Below are 19,068 nucleotides of genomic sequence, written 5' to 3'. Positions count from 1 at the left end.
TGGGAGTGGTGCTTGTCTAGGATTGAGCTGGCTGATCACCGTATCTTAGTCTTAACATTGATTCAAGGTGCATTTTTCTTCCCTCACTTCCTGTGAGTGAATAAAGGCCTGATCAGAGCCCAACCTGGAGTCTAGCTAAACTATTGAAATGAAGGGATATCTTTAATCTAACTGCTGTATTGAATTCAAGTCTTGATAGAATGGGTGAGCTTCACCAGCAATAACAGGGAAGGAAAGGTGAGACTGAAATGTCACGGAAAAGGAGCTGTCAAGCAAACATCTATCAGGCCAGTGTGAAACACTATTGATGATGTGATAGGTGATTTTTCAGCTGGGTTTCAGGTCAGCAGTACTGGAACAATGAATGGTGATAAGAGTTGGTAGTAATTTAAAACATGGCATAGCCCTCAGCTGCTAATTTGTGGCTTATATTTTAACATCTGTTTTATTTTGTTTTCAGTCAAAACAGGAGAAGATGGCATGCCGAGATAAGAGCATGCAGGATCGATTGAGGCTAGGTCACTTCACTACGGTGCGGCATGGCGCGTCTTTCACTGAGCAGTGGACGGATGGCTATGCTTTCCAGAACCTCATCAAGTGAGCACAGAGTTACCTTTACCTTCAGAGGCAGACAAGGAAAAACTAAGCCGTCGTGTGTGGTACCTTGCATGTCAAAACATGAGAATGGTGTGAATGATGTATGAAAGGGTCAGTTAGGTACTTGGCCGGTGGCAGTTTATAGCAATGGGGAATCTGCTAGTGTCGAAGTGAGAAATGCAGTTCAATTCAGAACTCCAGAGACTTAAAACTGGAATTAAGTTGTCTGAGTTGGCCTCTGGGTTAGAAAAGAGTAGACTGCCCTGTTGGGTGTTCTTAGTGTACCTAGCTGGCTGTGCACTGCCTAGGGTGGAGAGAGGGACTGAATTCCCACATGTATCTTGAATCAATCAATTTGATTTGCATAACTGCATATATTAGTCAAAGAAAGCTATTTAGCTGCTTTTTTTTTTTTTTTTTTTTTTTTTTTTTTAAGTAGATGCTAAGTAGAGAAGCTTAAAAGAGAAAACACACTACTTTTTTTGCCTCCTGGCAACAGTGATCAAAGGGGCTGCAGATACCTGGAAATGAAGATCAGAGACCCTTTTATGCAGGATGTTAATGGAAATATCCAGTGAATTCCCACCTGGCCTAGACCTTTAAAGTAGGACTCTGCAAATTAATTGCATGCTTGAGCTATGTATGGTCTCTTACAATCAGATTGCTTCCCTGTAGTCTGGTATGGAGTTGCAGCTCTTGTTAAGTACAGATTAAGGATTTTATAATTTTTCCTTAGTTTGTGCTTTAAGAGGTGGAAAAAAAAAACTTCAGCTGCAATCTCAGTCCCTTTTTAAAAAGTGAATTAAGTATGTAAATTCTCAAGTCATTTACATTAAAAATCTCAAAGAGTATTTCTATCACTATAAAATAACTAGGCAGTTTTAAAATATCCTTTCTTGGAGGAGAGACTGTTTTCTTAGTGAAATTTGGAATAGTATTAGTTAACATTTTAGAGAACTAAGGATAGTTTAACTGGACCTCTGAAGAAGAAGGATCCTTTCCCAGACAGTGCCAGGCTTCAGGAATGGTTTTGACAGGAAAGTCTCAGATTCAGAATAGAGACTTCTAGGAAAGTTTGTGGAAAGCTAGGACTTACTGTGGATGTGTGGGTTTTCCTTGAGGTTACAAGCTCCTTGTTTTGGGGATATCCTTTGCATGAATAAAACCTTTTGCTTACTAAAAGGTTTCTGTGGGCCAGGAGAAGAATCCACTTTTATGTAAAATACATTTAAAAACTGTGGGTTGTAGTGTTTGGCACAGCCCACTTTTCTGTACAAAAACATTTAGTTACTAATCTTACAACTGATTTGAAATTCATTGCTTTAATTTGTTAAGAGCAGACGCTGAAGACAACTAAGTACATCTCGTTAGTTCTCTGCTTCATGTCTTTTCTGCCTCCTTTTTTCCAGGCAACAGGAAAGGATAAATTCCCAGCGGGAAGAAATAGAAAGGCAACGAAAAATGTTAGCGAAACGGAAGCCACCTGCAATGGGACAGACACCTCCAGCAAGCAATGAGCAGAAGCAGCGCAAGAACAAGACCAATGGAGCAGAAAATGAAACGTACGTTGTGTGACCTTCTCAGTGCATTACAAAGCTTTATGTTTTGATTAGAGGACAAAATATCTGCTGGGAAATGGAATCCTGCCCTTGCATCTAGGCTTCGTTCCATGCACAGATGAATATTGTGGAATTAGCCTGGCATTCAGGAACATTTGCTGCAGTTCTAAATAGTTTTTTTTTTTGCTGTAAAACTGGGATCATTACTGAGTCCAAACTTTGTATGAGCTTGACCTTTTTTGAATGCAGTAACTTTTCCAGTGTTCCTGCTGCATCAAGTTTGAAAAGCAATGTCTTTTTCTGAACTGTTGCAACTTCCTGCTTCGTTTAGGTATTTCTATATGGTACAATACATGTACTTTCTGATGAGGCTTTTCAAACGATTAACTGGATATGCTGGAGAAAAAGATGCTCTTTATAAAGATGGTGTGTTAAGTATTGTACTGTATCTCCAAAGCAGTCCTTTCCAGCTATGTCAGTTAAGGGAAATGGAAAGGTAGATAAAGCTTCATTCTTTGCTTTGTAGCCTTGTTTTGAAGCTGCTGATACTCTGAAAGTCTTGATATGCTTGAAGGGAAGCCATTTTTCACTAGACCAGTTTTAGAATGTTACGGGCTTCCCTGTTTTTTTGAAGCGTGTATTGATAACGATTTAGAAGAGAGGCTATCCCTGAATGGAGAAGTCCAAGCCTGTACTCTGATGCATTTAAGGCTTCCCGATTCTGTAGGGATGGTTCTACTCAGTAGAAAGAAGATGCGGCAGCAGTGTGGCTTATGCTGTAGACATGAGTGCACAGGCCTTACTGTGGCTGGCAATCATGATACTTATCCATGGTACCCAGTGGGGTTATACCGACATTGCCAGCCTGCCTTGCCATTATTCCCTGGTTTTGCCTGGGTTTGCTGGTAGGCCTTTTTGTGCTACTTGGTCTTTTTCATCTATTTCTCTTGCTGTTTTGTCATTCTTCACAGTTATATTCCAGAATTTTGTCTTTGTGGTTTAGAAGAGCTTCTTGTGGTGGTTTGTGTAAAAACTGCTTGCCAGTGCGTGGATGTGGTTCATGTGGAGTGTTTTAGCTTATGAAAATATTGTTTCTGCACGTCAGCTGAAGCAGTATGCTAAATGAATACTTGTTCAATCATTAGTTACCCCATAAATGGATTTGCAGGGCTGCCCTTCAATTGCAAAGTCTTTCTGATTTTGGAGGGAGAGTTTGTTTTTTTTTTTTTTTTTTTTTTTTTTTTTTTTTTTTGTGGAGTTCTTACAGATGCTCGTTTATAGGCAAGTTGAATGTAAATGTCTCATTTGAAAGAGGAGTAGACAGCTAAATCCCTCAATTTCATTTTGGTTCATCTTGGTATGGCTGTTCTGTCTCTGAAAGGATGAGGAAGGTTCCCTGATGCAAACTTAAGCATACCCTTCCCCAGAGTACTCTCCTGAAAATATTATCTACCCTGTGAATGAAACCAAGATGATTTCATTCAGGATTAACCTGCTGGGGTTTTCTGAGGTCTGTTAGGGTAACTTGGGCAATATTAGAGCCATCACCTGCAGTAGACATGGTGTATTTCAAGCATGCTTGTGTTAAACAGGACAATATTTGTCTGACAGCATCTTTGATTTTTTTTTTTTTTTTTTGTAATAGTAACTGCAAACATGCAGCTGTTTTGGTCAATGGTAGCCTAGTGATACTCATTCTGTTTTTCTGTTTAGTGACTAGGTTGTTAGTGTTTAGCCCTGTATTTCTCTTGTGCACAAGGTCATGCAGAAAGTCGCTGGCTTATTCGGTTGTCCCATTATCCCGTATACAGAAATACCAACCAGAGGTCTAAAATTCCAGGAAGGTTTGTTCCTGTTCGAGGTGTTCCATGGCCTTTTAGATTAGCTGAATTTGATTAAAATTCAGGTCATAATGTTTTTCTTGTAAAATGGCACACTTTTCTATCAAATGAGTCATTACATAAACATTTCTGGTACTGGGATTTTTATATGTTTTCAATTTATAATTAACAGCTCCTTGTGGTAGAAGTTCCTTCAGAAGGAACATGGATTCTGTTAAAATTATCAGTTAACAACCACTAAAGCAGTTCTTTCAAGTAAGTAGACCCTCTGCATTATCAATAGTGGAGAGAAGTAGGAGCGTTTCAAGACAAGTGCTTAATCAACTGTCTGAATGCAGTCTCCTTTTCATTTATTGTAAAGTAAGCCAGGGTCCTGCAGCCTCGTGCAAATGTAGGGCTCTGTCCCCTCTTGAATCTAGCTGCAGTGTTGGTGCTGTGGAGGACTCACACGCTAACTTCTGTACTAAATACCCTGCAGAGCTTATCTGCTGCAACAGAAATCCTCTAGGGAAATAGTTTTCGCTTGCTTTAGATTCACAAAAGATATTTATGTTGTCACATGTCTTGTTTACAAAGTAAATAAATGCATTTGATAAGGGCTACATAATTTTAGGTACAAGTGCCTAATGTTTTTAACAAACTCTTTGCTGATGGTAATGAGAAAATCAGTATAGTGATTAGCCTTCTAACCTTAAAGATCTCAGCATGTCTTTATTTCACTTGTGATGAGATCTGTCACTGTTTTAATGCAGTTCTTTGCTTCTCTCATACGTGCCTCTCTTTGGCTCTAAAATACACTGAAAACACTATGAAACTTTGAGTGCCTTTTTTTGACCAGCAATCTAGGATGAAAACTTTGTGCATCATTTACCATCAGTAACATGCTCACGGTATCCCATTGCCCCTCACATATGGAGTCAAAGGTGTGGAAAGCTGAAGTATATTGCCCAGGGCGTTCCCTGGAAAACACTTAAAGCCTGGAACAAAAAAATTTTGGAATCTCAGTTTAGTGCTGTCTTTGTAGTGGCACTGTTGCTAGGGGTACTGCTAATGCTGGAGTGAACACGTTACTTCCTGTTATTACAAGAAAAATTTTGAAAATCAAGCAGTAAAGCTAAGCTTAAGCTGAAGAATAAGATGTAGAATACTTATGGTCGATGTTCCATATTTAGATTATGTTTTAGCATTCTTTATTAAAAGTCGATCAGCATGCTAAATAGGTGTTATTAAGGATTTGAGTTTCAATTTGCTACGTGCAGCTACTTGATTGAGGTTTGAGCTTTTGGTCTCTTTTAAAAGACTGGTTGCAGAGTTTAACTAAAAGCGTCCTGCCAGGTGTTGAAGTACACTGCGTAGTAGTCATTTTCACAAGAGAATGTTATGGATTATTAAATGTATATGTAGCTAATGCATATACTGCAAATTGTCTGTTTGTTATATCAGATGCATTGAAGCTTAACACACTGGATCTCTGTTCCTTGTGTGCAGGTTAACATTAGCAGAATATCACGAACAGGAAGAAATCTTCAAACTCCGACTAGGTCATCTTAAAAAGGTAAGAACTAGCTGCAGAAAAGGCTTTTAGGGTAGGTTTTTTTGATTCAGTGTTTTATGAACAATAGCATCTCTTTGTAGCAGTCGCTGCCATTTGTTCCATAAGTAGGAGTTTTTTCTTGTTTGGAAGAGGTAGCTAGAATTCCTTAATCATGTTTTCCAAGGAAGTGATATTGAGGAAAGATGCTTTTTGCTTCAGGAAGTAGACTCCATTCTTACAGTTATGTTTTCATCTAAAGAGTTAGTTGTTTTGACCCATCTTACAATGTCACTAGGGCCAACCTGTATGTGTCTAGTATGAGGGAATGTGAAAGCATGGACCAATTGTTCAACTCCTGTTTATAGAAATGTGGATACCTGAACGCCTTTCAGGCACAGAAATTCGATTCTTGTTACAGTTTGAAATACAGCGTAAATTAAAATGCTAGGTCCCATCATAAAATTAAAAAAAGGAAAAAAATTATGAGAACATAACAGAAAGTGCAGACATCAATGACTTTCCCGTTTCTTTGCAATGGCAAATAACCAGCATTATTAGTAACAGTAGTAACAATCCAAAAAGTCTGTTGGGCTTTTGGAAGCTAGTAGTATTTAGCTAGTTGTAAAGCACATTTGTTTTCAAAAACATTGGCTTCAGCAGGAGCTGCACCTGCAAGTGAAGTTATATTTAGATAAGCTCTTGGTTTCCTTTTAAGTGACTGCAATAACATAAATAAAACTCTCAGGACACTTCATCTGCTGAAGTACCAACCAAATAGATGTCTTTCCTATTTCCTGGTCAGCTGTGATCCTTACTAAAGGCCAGAGAATAACATGAACTCTCTTTGTCTGGAATAAAGAGAAAGAATGCAAACACACTGCTAGAGTCTGCCGCCTTTTTTCTGGTGGCGTCTGAACTCTTTATGTGGTTGTTTTTGGTTTTTGTTTTTCCCCCCCCCCCGTGTTCTCAATACACAAGTTGATTGTAAGGTTTCATCAGTGCCACTGTACCCCTTGTTATTTGCCATGGCAAGGGAAAATGAATGCATACATGGCACCCACTGGTACTTTGCCAGTTGTGTTTTACTGACCTGTGAGCAAAGATAGGTGATATGGGCAGGAGTGCCCTACAGTTCCTCATTGCTAGAGTGTGTTAATTGCAGGTCCTTTTATTGCTGGCATGTAGTATGCCACCCTGGAACAGAGGAATCCATTTAGAATTGACCTTTATGGAAAATGAAGTAATGTTCTGGGATTGTGGCATTGTCTGAAGCCTGTGCTTATCCTTCTCCACTTTTGGAAACTGGCTCATTCTTTCTGCCTAAAAATAGAACCAGTTGAGAAGGGAAGGACTGGAATCACAAGACAAATGGGTAACTATGTCCCTTGAGTCATATGCAGCAAATAATATTGCTTGAGGCACACGTTTGCATTGAGATTTGTAACCCTGTCTGCAATTCTCTTGTCTTATTTGAGGGCACTAAACTTGCTACTCTTATCATTTCCATACACAAACAATGTATCAAAATGGCACAAAGTTACCCACTGCCTTGTTCTCCTGCTTACCTCAAATGAGACACCATTGCATTCTTTCAGGTTCTCCATCCTCTCTGGGTACTGTCTCCATCCCTGTGTGACACCATGACATCCCTGCTCCTTTCTTGAGAGGGCTGTCCTCATTGCCTTGTCCCAGGAGAGGCTGAGTTGCTGCAAAAACAGCTGGGGAGGCCTTAACAGAGGAGGTGCAGAACCAGAGCTGATGCAAACCACAGACAAAGATGCTGAGCATAACGTATTCCTGTGTGAGGCAGAGGCTCTCGGCACTTGTACTTCCTGATTTTATTTCTAGACGTGATGCTGTCTGGAACCAAGACAGTCTTTTTGAGAACGATAAGATCTCTATGGTCCAGAAAAAAACTTTTGCAAGCAAGCAGTAGTTAAACTCTTTCATGAAGTACAGGATTCATCAGTCATTCCTGTTTTAAAGTGCAGAGAAGGGGCTCAGTTAAACTAGAGGGGCCCTTTGGGGAATCTGCCAGCGTGAGGTAGTAGCTCCCAGTGTTGAAGACACACAGAGAGAGACAAGAATCCAAACAGCCCACTAAGTAGGCTATTAAACTTGCACTGATGCAATCTACTGTTCTTAATATGACCTGTTTGCCACTCAAACTTAAGGATGTTCTGTGATATTTCTGCCTTTTAACTCTAGACTTGCTTGTCTAAAGTGCTTGGCATCAGCAATTTGCTTAGGTGTGAACGGGTCTCTACTCACCTTACTGTTGTATACTGAAGTGTGCTGTACATTTAGATGATGCCTCTTACAAAAATTTCTAGCTATAACTTGCTTCTACTTTGGTTTAGCTGATTTTTAAATTTCTTGAGTGGAGAACACATGTTGGAAGTTTATTGTAAAGTTTGTGATGTGATAGTTTTCAGAGTAATACTCTAAGATTTTTTTAAGATGGAAGATAGCACCTGGAATATCCTCCTCTTTAATGTTAACATTCTTATTTCCACCTTCCACCCACTCTTGAAGTTGCCCAGGAACATCTCTTTAATCTCTCAGACAAGTTATTTACCAACTTCTTCACAAGTGGAATTCCATTTGTGGTTCAGTAGATCAGGCAGAAATGCAAACTGCATTGTCTTAAGTTGTATTGTTTTTTTTTTTGTTGTTTTTCTTTTTTTTTTTTTTTTTTTTTTTTTTTTTTTTTCCTCCTTGTGCAGGAAGAAGCAGAGATCCAGGCAGAGTTGGAACGGCTAGAAAGAGTTAGAAATCTACATATCAGGGAATTGAAAAGGATACACAATGAAGATAATTCACAGTAAGCACGTGGGAGTCATGGACAAAAACCTTCTAATAGGAAATACTTTTATTTTTTTCCTTTTAATCGGTCTTTTACATTAATATGTCAGTTGTTTGGTGGGGAGGGTGAATTGGAAGCTATGGTGAAATAAAGGCTTCCAAATACATCAGTACCGTTATGTGGTCTTTCATCAGTGCAATGTGATCAGATGCCGTCAAATCTGGCGGTTACTAAGAGTTCCAAAATTTTCAGTTGTAATATAAAAGTATTGTTTCTAAGCTATGTAATAGCTGTTACTGTGCAGTAGAGTGCATTGTTACTGTTGGTATTCTTAAACTCTATTTTCTCTCCAGATTTAAAGACCATCCAACGCTAAATGATAGATATCTGTTGCTACATCTTCTGGGTAGAGGCGGCTTCAGTGAAGTATATAAGGTAAATTTGAAGCACCAGTCTGTGGTGTAATCTGAATCTGCAATGAAATATTGCAGTAAGCAGTATCTTACACTTGTTTTCTCAATGGTGCAGGTTGTGGGGGGAAGAAGGGAGGAAGAAACACATGTTACATCTGGCTTCTATTAGACAGCAGGCTTGAGATTTTTAGGTTCTGCTTTGCTCTTCAGAGGTCGTATTTTCTACAAATACATGCTTTAAGAAAATACTGCACTAGGTCCGCAAGTTTTGCCAGGACAAAGAAGTAAAACATTTGTTTGTTCAAGAGCCTACACATAAAAACTGAAGTGGTTAAGTTTTATCAAGTAGAGCATATTAAGTCTAAACATTACTGTAAACAAAAGGGAAAACTCCAATAGTAACGTAGCAAAGCCTTCATTTCCTGGGAGTAGAAAGTTACCGTCTTATGTTTCGCTTTTACACACTGAAGTAGCAGACTGGGTGTTGTAGGCTTGGGATTTTCCTGGAACTGAGGATTATTTGTATGTCAGCACTTTTACGTGGCCGAGACCTGTGATACTGTGATTGTGCTTTCAATTTGACTATTACGCTTAAAGCCTCTCCAGTTGTAAGTATTCCCCATCTGCACACACTAGTTTCTAGTTCCCAATGAATTCAGTTAGAACTAAAATAACTACACCAATATTAGAAACTTCATGGTGACTTGTTGTTTTGATGCAGTGCAACATTAGGTGTCTAAGCTGGGAGGCTGGACTGCTCAGGTAGGGAAAGGAGGGAGTGATCCTCATGTAGGTACTCTGAATTACTCTTTTGAGGCTCTGCTGACTAGGTAGAGATCCTAGGCTCCAGAGTTAACAGCAAAGGATATGAGTGCTTCCTACCTGACCACACTAAACAGTTTTAATAATATTATTAAAACAAAGAAATACCTCACCCTCTTCTCCAGAATCTTACATACATGCTAGAAGTACAGATGCAACCTTTACAACAGAATTCTTTTCTGCTTCCAGTAGGGTCTTTTCTGAGTCCCCTAAATTATTAGGTTTTGCTGCCTCAGACAAGGTAGAAGATTTCTATACTTCTCCAGGAGCACTTTTCTAGTGATCCATTCTTTAAAGCAAAAGACCAGGAGAAAAAACATAGCACAAGAGATATACAATTTAGCAATCGGGTTCTCCAGCTTTTAAACAAGCTGCAACATTTTATTGAATTAGCAGTGTGAAATAAAGCATTAAAAATCCTTTGCATGATTTGTTTTTGTTTTTTTACAGAGCGTAGACAATGTGTTAGGTGGTTTGGAGGAATAATGGCAGCGTCTTTCCCAGTGTGATTAACTCTGACTGTATTTTGATAATATGGCCTTTCTGATCCCATTGTAGCTGGTGGTAAAATGTCACAATAAGTGCAACATTAGATTCCCTTGGGAAGGTCAGATCGAAGCCCAGAAAATCCAATTACTTTCGGAGTTGCTTGGTTTCACTAATGAAACTAAATTGCATCAAAATGTGGGTTTGCTCTTCACTTGATATGTTGTAATGTTGATTTCCTGGGTGGGGACATTGGTTTGTTGGAGCTTGTCTGCTTTTGCAGTATTAACTTGAAGTTTTGATTCCTACTGATTTTCAGCTCTTCTCTCTGCAGGCGTTTGATTTAACAGAACAGAGATATGTAGCTGTGAAAATACACCAATTAAATAAGAATTGGAGAGATGAGAAGAAAGAAAATTATCACAAGTAAGTAAAGCTTTAAAGCAGAGGGCTGTGTTTCCAGACTCTGCTGATGTGTTTGGTTGGCCAGTATTCGTGAACGGGCTGCCATTTTTCTCTGTTTTGCCACATTTAGAAAGCCAGTCTCAGTCCCAGTAACTTGAAAAAGTTACGGTCAGTTCAGCAGTGTCTGAAACGTGCACACAATGCGCACACATCTTTGTCAGTGCTGTGGCACAGGGTTTTACAGCAGCAGTAATGCTCTAGGAAGAAAATGTTGAACTGGCTTCTCCCCTCCAAGACATCTAGACTCTGCTTATGTAGGAAATGTGCTTATGCCCATCTTCTGGGTGCACACCTGCATTGTCCTTTCTGATAGCCTTCCCCTTTGTTTCCTAGAATACTTAGTCCTTTTACAACTGATCGGGAATGTATGTATGTCATGGCCAAGAAGGGAGGTGCAGGAAACCTCTTGGTGTTGGTAATGCTTGTTTTTTAATGCCATGGGTTAGATGAGCACTGCAGAATGGCAGGAAACCTTTTTGACAGAGCTTCAAAGACAAAGCTGTGGTCTTATTTCCCCAGTTTCCCGACAAGTCATTGGCAAAAACTAAGCTGGAATTGAAGCTTAGAAGTTGGACTGTTGAGCATCCTGGAATTTTTCTAGAGTTTGCTGAATTTTGTGTTACAGCTATCTTGGATGACTTAACAATTTACTGTGAGGTTATTCTACTTTGGTTGCCAGTACCATTAATCAGGATTAGTTATTTTGTAGTACTGCCAGCATTCAAGATACACTTGGACTCCTTGGTTCTCAAGGGCTGTTCTGAGCAACTCCTCCTTTGCTTGCCTTTTCTTAAGCTGTCTTAAGTAATGTGCATGGGTCTGTGATTAAACTTGGCCTGCTGAGTGCTATGTCTGGGTGCTCCATGCACAGAACTCAGAATTAAGTTACTTGTATGACTAATGCCCAGACTTTCCTACTTTCAGACATGCATGTAGAGAGTACAGAATTCACAAAGAACTGGATCATCCTCGAATAGTTAAGCTATATGACTACTTTTCGCTGGATACTGACTCGTAAGTGACGTTGCTGTGTACTTCAACTTGATTTGACCCACTGAGTACGAATACTTGGTCTAATAAAGCTTTCCACTGGTATGGACATTCACTAAATTCTAGTGCTGTAGACTGTGTTGCAGAGATATCTCAAACTGTTTCTACATAAGTTGGTTTTGCAGAGATGCTAACTCACAAAGCGATGCACCATATTAGATCAGATGTGATACTCTATTAGTAAATCCCACTTCTTAGTTAGCTTGACCATGTGCCTCAGCTGTTTCAGCTGTCTGCTCCTGATCCTAGCACTAAATTGAGTATCTCTGACCATTGCACTATTGAATATTGTGGACCGTTCTCCTAGTGTCGTATTTGTAGAAAAAGTTGGAGGGCTTTTAATTTAGTATATTGACCAAATGATCTCTTACAAAGAAGCAACAGCAAAGTGTTGTGGTTTTTTTTGTGGATTTTCTGTTTTTCTTTTTTATTATTATTATTATTTTTATTTTTTTTATTACAACAATTACTGTTTCACCTTTAGGTTTTGTACAGTGTTAGAATACTGTGAGGGAAATGATCTGGACTTCTACCTGAAACAGCACAAGTTAATGTCTGAGAAAGAGGCGCGATCCATTATCATGCAGATTGTGAATGCTTTGAAATACTTAAATGAAATCAAACCTCCCATCATACACTATGACCTTAAACCAGGTATGTTGTGCTTCTAACTGATGTGTTCAAGGATGCTAATTAAAGATAATAGGTTATTAGTAACTAAGGGAAGTTTACTTTGGTCAGACAGCAAAAAGGAGATAGGCCTGACTGGGAAGATTAACTTGCAACAGGCAAGAGCTGAAATGCATAGAACATGCTGGGAAAGGCTATTGTCTCCTAGAGTTGCAACATGAAACAAGGAAGTAACGTTCCAGAAAAAGAAGCCTCCTTATTTAGAATGAGCACTTGAACTGCCAGTGTCTGTGTTTTGGTTTTCAGCGTCCTGCTTGTATTCTGCTGTTGTTGGAAGCCTCTGTTACTGTTTCATAGAAGTTCCCGTAATTGCTAGTGTTTCTTGTTTGCATTCTTCTGGTTTACTCTTTCTGTAATCATCATCTGCTCAGAAACTTGGTGGCAGAAGCTAACCTGGAAGTGCTTGATTTCAGATTGTGTTGTAGATCCTCAGCTTTGTGAACGGCAGTCAAGTTGTGTTTGCTCAGGTCTGCCTTTGAATTCAGTAATGCCTATTATGTCTCCCAGTGTTGCCGCAGATTTCCCTTTTCTTCTAGTATTGGAGAGAGTCAGGAGGGCAAAAATGGAAGTGCTCTTAGGTTAGGTTAGGGTGATGTGTATTGGCTGCTTTGCTTTTTTCTTAATGCAATAAAATTCAACTGCCTCATCAGAGAGTTATCTCTGCTTTGTGTGCTGGTGGCACTTCATCAGCATTGTGTAACTGGTATGTGATGTGTTTTTATTGCATCAGCATAAGGAATCTGTACAGGAGGTGGTGCTGTTGCACTAGTTTTTGTTACTCTTTCTCCGTCAGCTGACTGTGCTGATGTTGTCTGAGTGTGCTGCAGAGCTCTGCCTACAGCTGTTGCCTGAAACAGTGATTCATCCACTGCCTTCGTGCACAATTCTGCTGCTTCATTGTAGGCTTTGAACTGTGGTGATCTGACTGCTTGATCCTTGATAGATTTGTAAAAGGCTTTTCCTAAGCAGTAACTGTCCTTGTTGAGCTTAGCAAGCACTGGGGAGTACTGCTAGGAAGGGGAGAGTTTCTGGCTGTTGAGAGGCCAGGGCAAGTCAGGACATCTGGGCAGAATGAGTCATGACCGTGTGTGTGTGCATGCCCTTCTCTCCTTTGTCTCCCTTTTTGACCTGCCCTTTGAACAGGGCCAGTCCTCTCTGAGAGGGAGCAAACAGCATGGGCATCAAGCTGATCTGGAGAGTAGGGCTCATAAACTGAAGCTTCCAACTAATGCTGGGTTAGAGTTATTCAAGGATGGGCAGATAAGTTCTAGAACTTGCTGGGAGCAGAGTTCTCTCTGAAAATCTCTGTATTGAATGTTAAAACATCTGCCCCAGGCTGCTACAGCTCAGTGTTTTGCAGGTTGCTTGCCTTCTCAAGCAGGGTGCTGGAGTTCAATGCAATTTTGTTGCTGCTTTTTCTTGCTGGATGTGTGTCTTGAGGCTGTTTTTATTTCCTTTTAGGTAATATTCTTCTAGTCAATGGTACTGCATGTGGAGAGATAAAAATCACAGATTTTGGACTTTCCAAAATCATGGATGATGACAGCTACAACTCTGTTGATGGCATGGAACTGACATCGCAGGGAGCTGGTACTTACTGGTGAGTGTTGCCTGGGGCACTTGCAAGTTACAGATCAAAAATAGTTTACAAACAGCTTTGGATCCATGTCAGCTCTGTATGTGCTGCCATTGTCTGTGACTACTTGAGACACTGGAGATTTGAGACCCTAGAAACTGCTTGTTCAGTTGTCGCACACAGCTCCTTTTGAGACTGGCAGCTTTTTGCTTTCCAGTGGATTGGTGTTTACGCATCTGAAAACAACCTCTTATCCAAAGAGTCTGATGAAAACCTGCAATGTTGCACATGGCCAAAATAGCCAACTCTAGAGTGGAGCTTGGCAGCTAGTCATAGTGCATGATGGCACTGTCTAACCTCAGTTTAGGTGAGGAGGTAGAGAACACTATGGAAATATTGATGGGCCAAGGAAATGGAAAGAGAATTCCAGTGTAACTGGTGAAAATCCACAGAGCTAAATCTTAAAAAAGATGCAAATCTCACAGTGCTATCTGTAGTCACAGCTTTAAGTGTCATGTGAAAGATGGTTTCAGCAGTATTTCATCCCCAATGCCAAGTGTTGTCACTGTCTCGCCACTGGCTGGCTGTTTCCATTGCGAAACTGCTGGCCAAGGCAGTTCAACAACAAATGCCAGTTTTAAAGATAAAAGTAATTGGGATTATTTTATGTGCTTTGGTGAGAAGAAATTGACTGTGCTGACCGGCTTAGACCATGGAGGTCTGGAGAGTCCTGTGAGATCACTGCTTCAGGGAAGTGATGAGCAGTGGTGATCTTGGCCCAAAGATAAATAGGAAAGAAAAAACTAGAATCATGTCCTTTGAATCCCAAGCTAATGTCCGACTGCAGAAGCTTGTTTCTTCTTTTCAAAGTTAAGTGACTCAGTGTATTTGGAGATGGTACTAATGATCTGTTGTCACTTCCTTCCAACCAGGTATCTGCCACCAGAATGTTTTGTGGTCGGGAAAGAACCTCCAAAGATTTCAAATAAAGTTGATGTCTGGTCAGTGGGAGTCATTTTCTATCAGTGTCTCTATGGTAGAAAGGTAAGAAGGCGTTTAACCCATTTCCCAGTGATGATTCCCAGACTCTCTGGAGGCAGCTGGTGTCTGCTTCCCTCTTCGCCCCAGAGTAGAAGCTGCTGCTTCTACCTTGTCTCTTTGTTAACAGTTCCAGGACAGAGCCCAAGCTAAAGAGATAGGGAGAATTTACTAGGCTGTGTTTACCTCTACACGGCACTGCCTTTAGAAGCAATGGTCTACAGAACTCCTTTTTCCACTAGGCACGTTTCCACTGAAGCCTTTAAGGGCAGGACAGGTATACCGTTGAGGGCCAGTCACCTGAGGTTCTTCGTGTCACGTTGTTTTGCGATGCTATCAGTGCCTGTTGAGCCTGGTACTGCTCACCAGCTGCGACTCGTTTAAAACAAGAGCTCCTTACCGAGACCTACCCTAGAAGCTTTTAGGATGTTTTTTGGAAGGGAGGAGTCTAGATGAGGAGGACATGACTGTCCTGAGGAAAGGCGATCTGAATGTATTTCATGACAACAGAAGAGATTGGGTGGGGCAGGATAATGCTTGTTTTTGTGATTTCTTGGTAACTAAGTATTGTGAATGCTTGGACTGACAAACATGCTGGGCTTGCTTAGTGTTGTCAGTCTCACAGTGGAACCAGCCCAGCAGTGACTGAGGTGGATGAATCTCCTGACAGTTCAGTTAGATGGAGACCATCTTGGTGACCTAGTAGGTCTGGAAGCAGGTGGGAGTTCCCTCCTGAGCAGGAGTCCTCTCTGGACAATGTTCCAGCTTGGTCCGTTTTGTTCAGTTTAAGTACAGGAGCAGCGTGTCCTGCTAATCTGGTTGGAATCTGCAGCACTTTCACTGCATGTATGGGCTTCTTGCCTGGAAAAATGATGATGTCAAGTGATGATAACCAGTAGCATTATGGGTCTTATGGGTCTTTTAAGACCTGCTGTCAACCTTTAAGAATTGTCTCTTTGTTTTGGTAGCCCTTCGGCCACAACCAGTCACAACAAGATATTCTGCAGGAGAACACAATCCTGAAAGCTACCGAGGTGCAGTTCCCTCCAAAGCCAGTAGTCACGCCAGAAGCAAAGGTAAATCTTGTTGAAGCAAGTTTGATCACGCTGCCTATGTCAGTCAGCGAACCACACTGGCAGTTCGTTCCTCTTAGTTTCCCTAAACCTAGCAAGGAATTTTGTGCAGAGCTGTGCAGAGCAGTCTGTGGCTTTGCTGTGTTGTAGTTGTCAGACGGAGGATTGAACGGAGTACGGCGTATGTCTCTCCTGTGCTTTCTCGTGATAAAAGATGAGCTTCTGGCATAAGACCTGGGCTGTCTGTGCAGTCACTTGGGAAGGAATTTCAGCACTGGGGTTGTCAGATTGGCTCAGCTCCCAAAGAATTATCTATCAAAGAAAACTTCCTGTTTCTGTCAGTGTGCTGATTCTTGTTCTGCCTTTGGGGTATCTGCAGGCATTTATCAGACGTTGTTTGGCCTACCGAAAGGAGGATCGGATAGATGTCCAGCAGCTGGCCTGTGACCCATACTTGCTGCCTCATATCCGCAAATCTGTATCCACAAGCAGCCCAGCTGGAGCTGCAATTGCATCAACCTCTGGATCATCCAATAACAGCTCTTCAAACTGAGACAGAGTAATAGGCCAAAAACTGCTTGAAAAAAAAACGACAAAAAGACTTTCAGAAACAGCTTTGGAATAGAGGAATCCGCAAGGGTCTCAAGAAACCTGTACCAGGTGCTTTTTTTCTCTTGCTTTTTTCCATCCATAGAGCATGACAACATCAACTCTCATCAAGAAAACCTTCGGCATCTTAGGCCAAGCCACGTGGCTAGGAATTGGCTTGAGGTTTATCTGGTAAATGACCACAAAGGGTGGCTGCTCTGAGCAAGGAGGGGAAACTCAAGAAAATACAAAAAGACATGGTTCCATGTACTGTGAACTTCTGAACATGCAGCCTTGGGGAATCCAGGATGCGGTGTGTGCTTCATATGAAGAATGTGGACTTTGAAAAAAGACTGGGCTAGTCCAGTGTTGATATTTAAACATTGTTCTTTTTCTTTTAATAAAGTTTAGGTAACATCTCCTGAAAAGCTCGAAGCACCAAGGTTCAGCTGGGGATGGTATATGACTCTTTGCCCTTTGGAGGGGAAAAAAGTTGATCCTGCCTGTTCATGGCACTAGAGTTAGTGTTTTACCCCTAATTAATTTCAGTTTTTTAAAATAACAATTTTTTGGAAGAAAACAGTTTTCTGGTCTCAAAGTGAAACCCTTATTAGCAGGTACATGGCAGTGTCCATTCTACAGATGGTGCAGCTTTCTGCTCCCTTGGGATGGCCTCTTAACGAATAACTCACCTTCTAAAGAGGGAGATGAAGCCAACAGCAGAACAGGCCTGCGCAGATCTCTTGTGGTCAGATTGGATCATAGCTCAGATTGCCATGAGGTTTTCAACTGCTGCTTCCTAGCTCTCTCAACAGTTGCACCTTTTTAATTTATTTGAAATGCTGGGGGGGGTCTTTTTCTTTCTTTTTTTTTTTTTTTTTTTTTTGTTTTGTTTTTTGAAAACACACCCTGACATGTTCATGAAGTGCTCTTTGCTCTTGTGAGCATGATACCCATTGACTATGGAAAAGGCAGGCAGCAAACGGGAAGGAATCAGCGCAGCTCAGTTGATCACATGTGTGATCTGTGCTCGTGCAGTACTGTACGTATCTTGTTAACATTATAAAAATCCAAAGCTGAAGACTCGTCTGCTCCTCTGTTAGGTGACTTGGCAGGGAAGCTTCCTCTCTCTTAACGCTTTCCTTTAAAAAGTTACTGACTTTCCAAACTTACTGACATCACTGCATCAGATCATAAATGAGGGGGAAGGAGATGTGTCCTAGAAGGGAACAAACGCCCTAACTATTTTTATCTCCCTTCTGTAATCTGCTCAAAGGGCCTTGCACCTCCAGCGGGCATCTGCCTGCTGTGAGACACAAGCCTCCTGTCCCCACTGTGCCCCCTTTTTCCCTCCCCACATCGAAGGAAGACTGAAAACACATACAAAAAGCACAGCACTTGAACATGTGGCAGCCAGGTTGGAGTGTTCCTAACATGTGGCAGGAGTTCTTAGCCAGAACTATTTAAAGATGCAGTGTCCAAGAGCGAGGTTTGCCTCGGGAGGGAGCTGAGCGGTGCGCTGCTGCGGTTCAGGGCGTCGTTTAAGAACAGATCGCACTGTGCACGCTTCTTAATCCAGCCCCCGGGCCTGCGGGGGGCTGTTCTCCGTGCAGCACTCCAGGTGTGTGCCCGCGGTCACAGCGTGCGGGGTTTTCTTGGGCGTTCGGCGTTTTTGTGGCAAGTGAAGTTCTCCGTTAGACCCTTTCCGAGAGAACCACCGCTCGTTTGCCTTACCGTAAGCCGTCGTCCGCAAACGTGCTTAACCTGTTCAGGAACCTGTTGCTAGCTGAAAAATTGAGGAATCTGGTGAAATTGAACTATGGACCTGGGAAGTGCAGAACTCTGCTGCTTTGATTTTTATGACTATTTTTGTAGTGTCTCTTGGGCTTTTAATTGGATATATTCACTTGCAGCTGCATTAAGGTGGTCCTTAAACCATAGTATTTTAAGCAAAGAAAAAAAAATACTGCATCTTTAAATCCTCAGCCATAATTTCTTAGCCCTTTCCATCCCTGCTGGTCTGTTTTAGAAGTTAACTGTTTAGCAAGCAGTGCTTCAACATGTCTATTCAGCCTCTGTCAGGCAAAATCAGGGTTGATGCTTCATCCTGTTTGCTGAAGCTGATTATTTGGTGTCTATCCGCATAGGGGAGAACTCTAAAAGGGTGTTTTTTTTTTTTTTTAAGCCCAGTCCGATCGTTTCTTGGACATAGAGTGTGTGCTATCTCTGTGGGTGTGATTAGTTTTGTGTCAGATGCATTTATTCCTGCTGTGTGACACCCGTTCGGGGGCCTGCGGACAGCGTTAGCCTTGCCCGGTGCTGATAGCAGTGGAGAACCCTGGCAGAATTCTGGCTGCGACACCTTCCTCGTTAATATGGGTTTCACTTCCCGTAACAGACCCTATTGCCACACTGTTCATTTACTTAAAGAAAAGTGTATGAAGAATTTGTAACTTAAAACCAGGCCAGACTGTTTTGGCTTTACCCAACAGAAGAGACATGGATATTAAAATAAGTTTTAAGAAACTGA

General features: G+C 41.2%; 1 protein-coding gene across 7 annotated transcripts in view; it reads left to right on the top strand.

The window, feature by feature from the left end:
* TLK2 (tousled like kinase 2) overlaps window positions 1–19,068 on the top strand; it is a 43,736-nt gene extending 24,668 nt beyond the window's left edge. For all 7 annotated transcript variants that reach the window (XM_062595625.1, XM_062595624.1, XM_062595629.1 and 4 more), the window contains 12 exons: window positions 461–597; window positions 2,007–2,159; window positions 5,486–5,552; window positions 8,258–8,355; window positions 8,691–8,772; window positions 10,393–10,484; window positions 11,448–11,537; window positions 12,058–12,227; window positions 13,725–13,863; window positions 14,772–14,883; window positions 15,846–15,953; window positions 16,330–19,068. In XM_062595625.1, the coding sequence (XP_062451609.1) occupies window positions 461–597; window positions 2,007–2,159; window positions 5,486–5,552; window positions 8,258–8,355; window positions 8,691–8,772; window positions 10,393–10,484; window positions 11,448–11,537; window positions 12,058–12,227; window positions 13,725–13,863; window positions 14,772–14,883; window positions 15,846–15,953; window positions 16,330–16,503 (1,422 nt within the window). In that variant the 3' untranslated portion in view covers window positions 16,504–19,068. The remainder of the gene's footprint in view (window positions 1–460; window positions 598–2,006; window positions 2,160–5,485; window positions 5,553–8,257; window positions 8,356–8,690; window positions 8,773–10,392; window positions 10,485–11,447; window positions 11,538–12,057; window positions 12,228–13,724; window positions 13,864–14,771; window positions 14,884–15,845; window positions 15,954–16,329) is intronic.

This window comes from Rhea pennata, chromosome 26 (assembly GCF_028389875.1).
Source record: "Rhea pennata isolate bPtePen1 chromosome 26, bPtePen1.pri, whole genome shotgun sequence".
NCBI classification, from domain to species: domain Eukaryota; kingdom Metazoa; phylum Chordata; class Aves; order Rheiformes; family Rheidae; genus Rhea; species Rhea pennata.
Note: the sequence above shows the minus strand (reverse complement) of the source record. Positions and strands in the feature narration are given on the sequence as shown.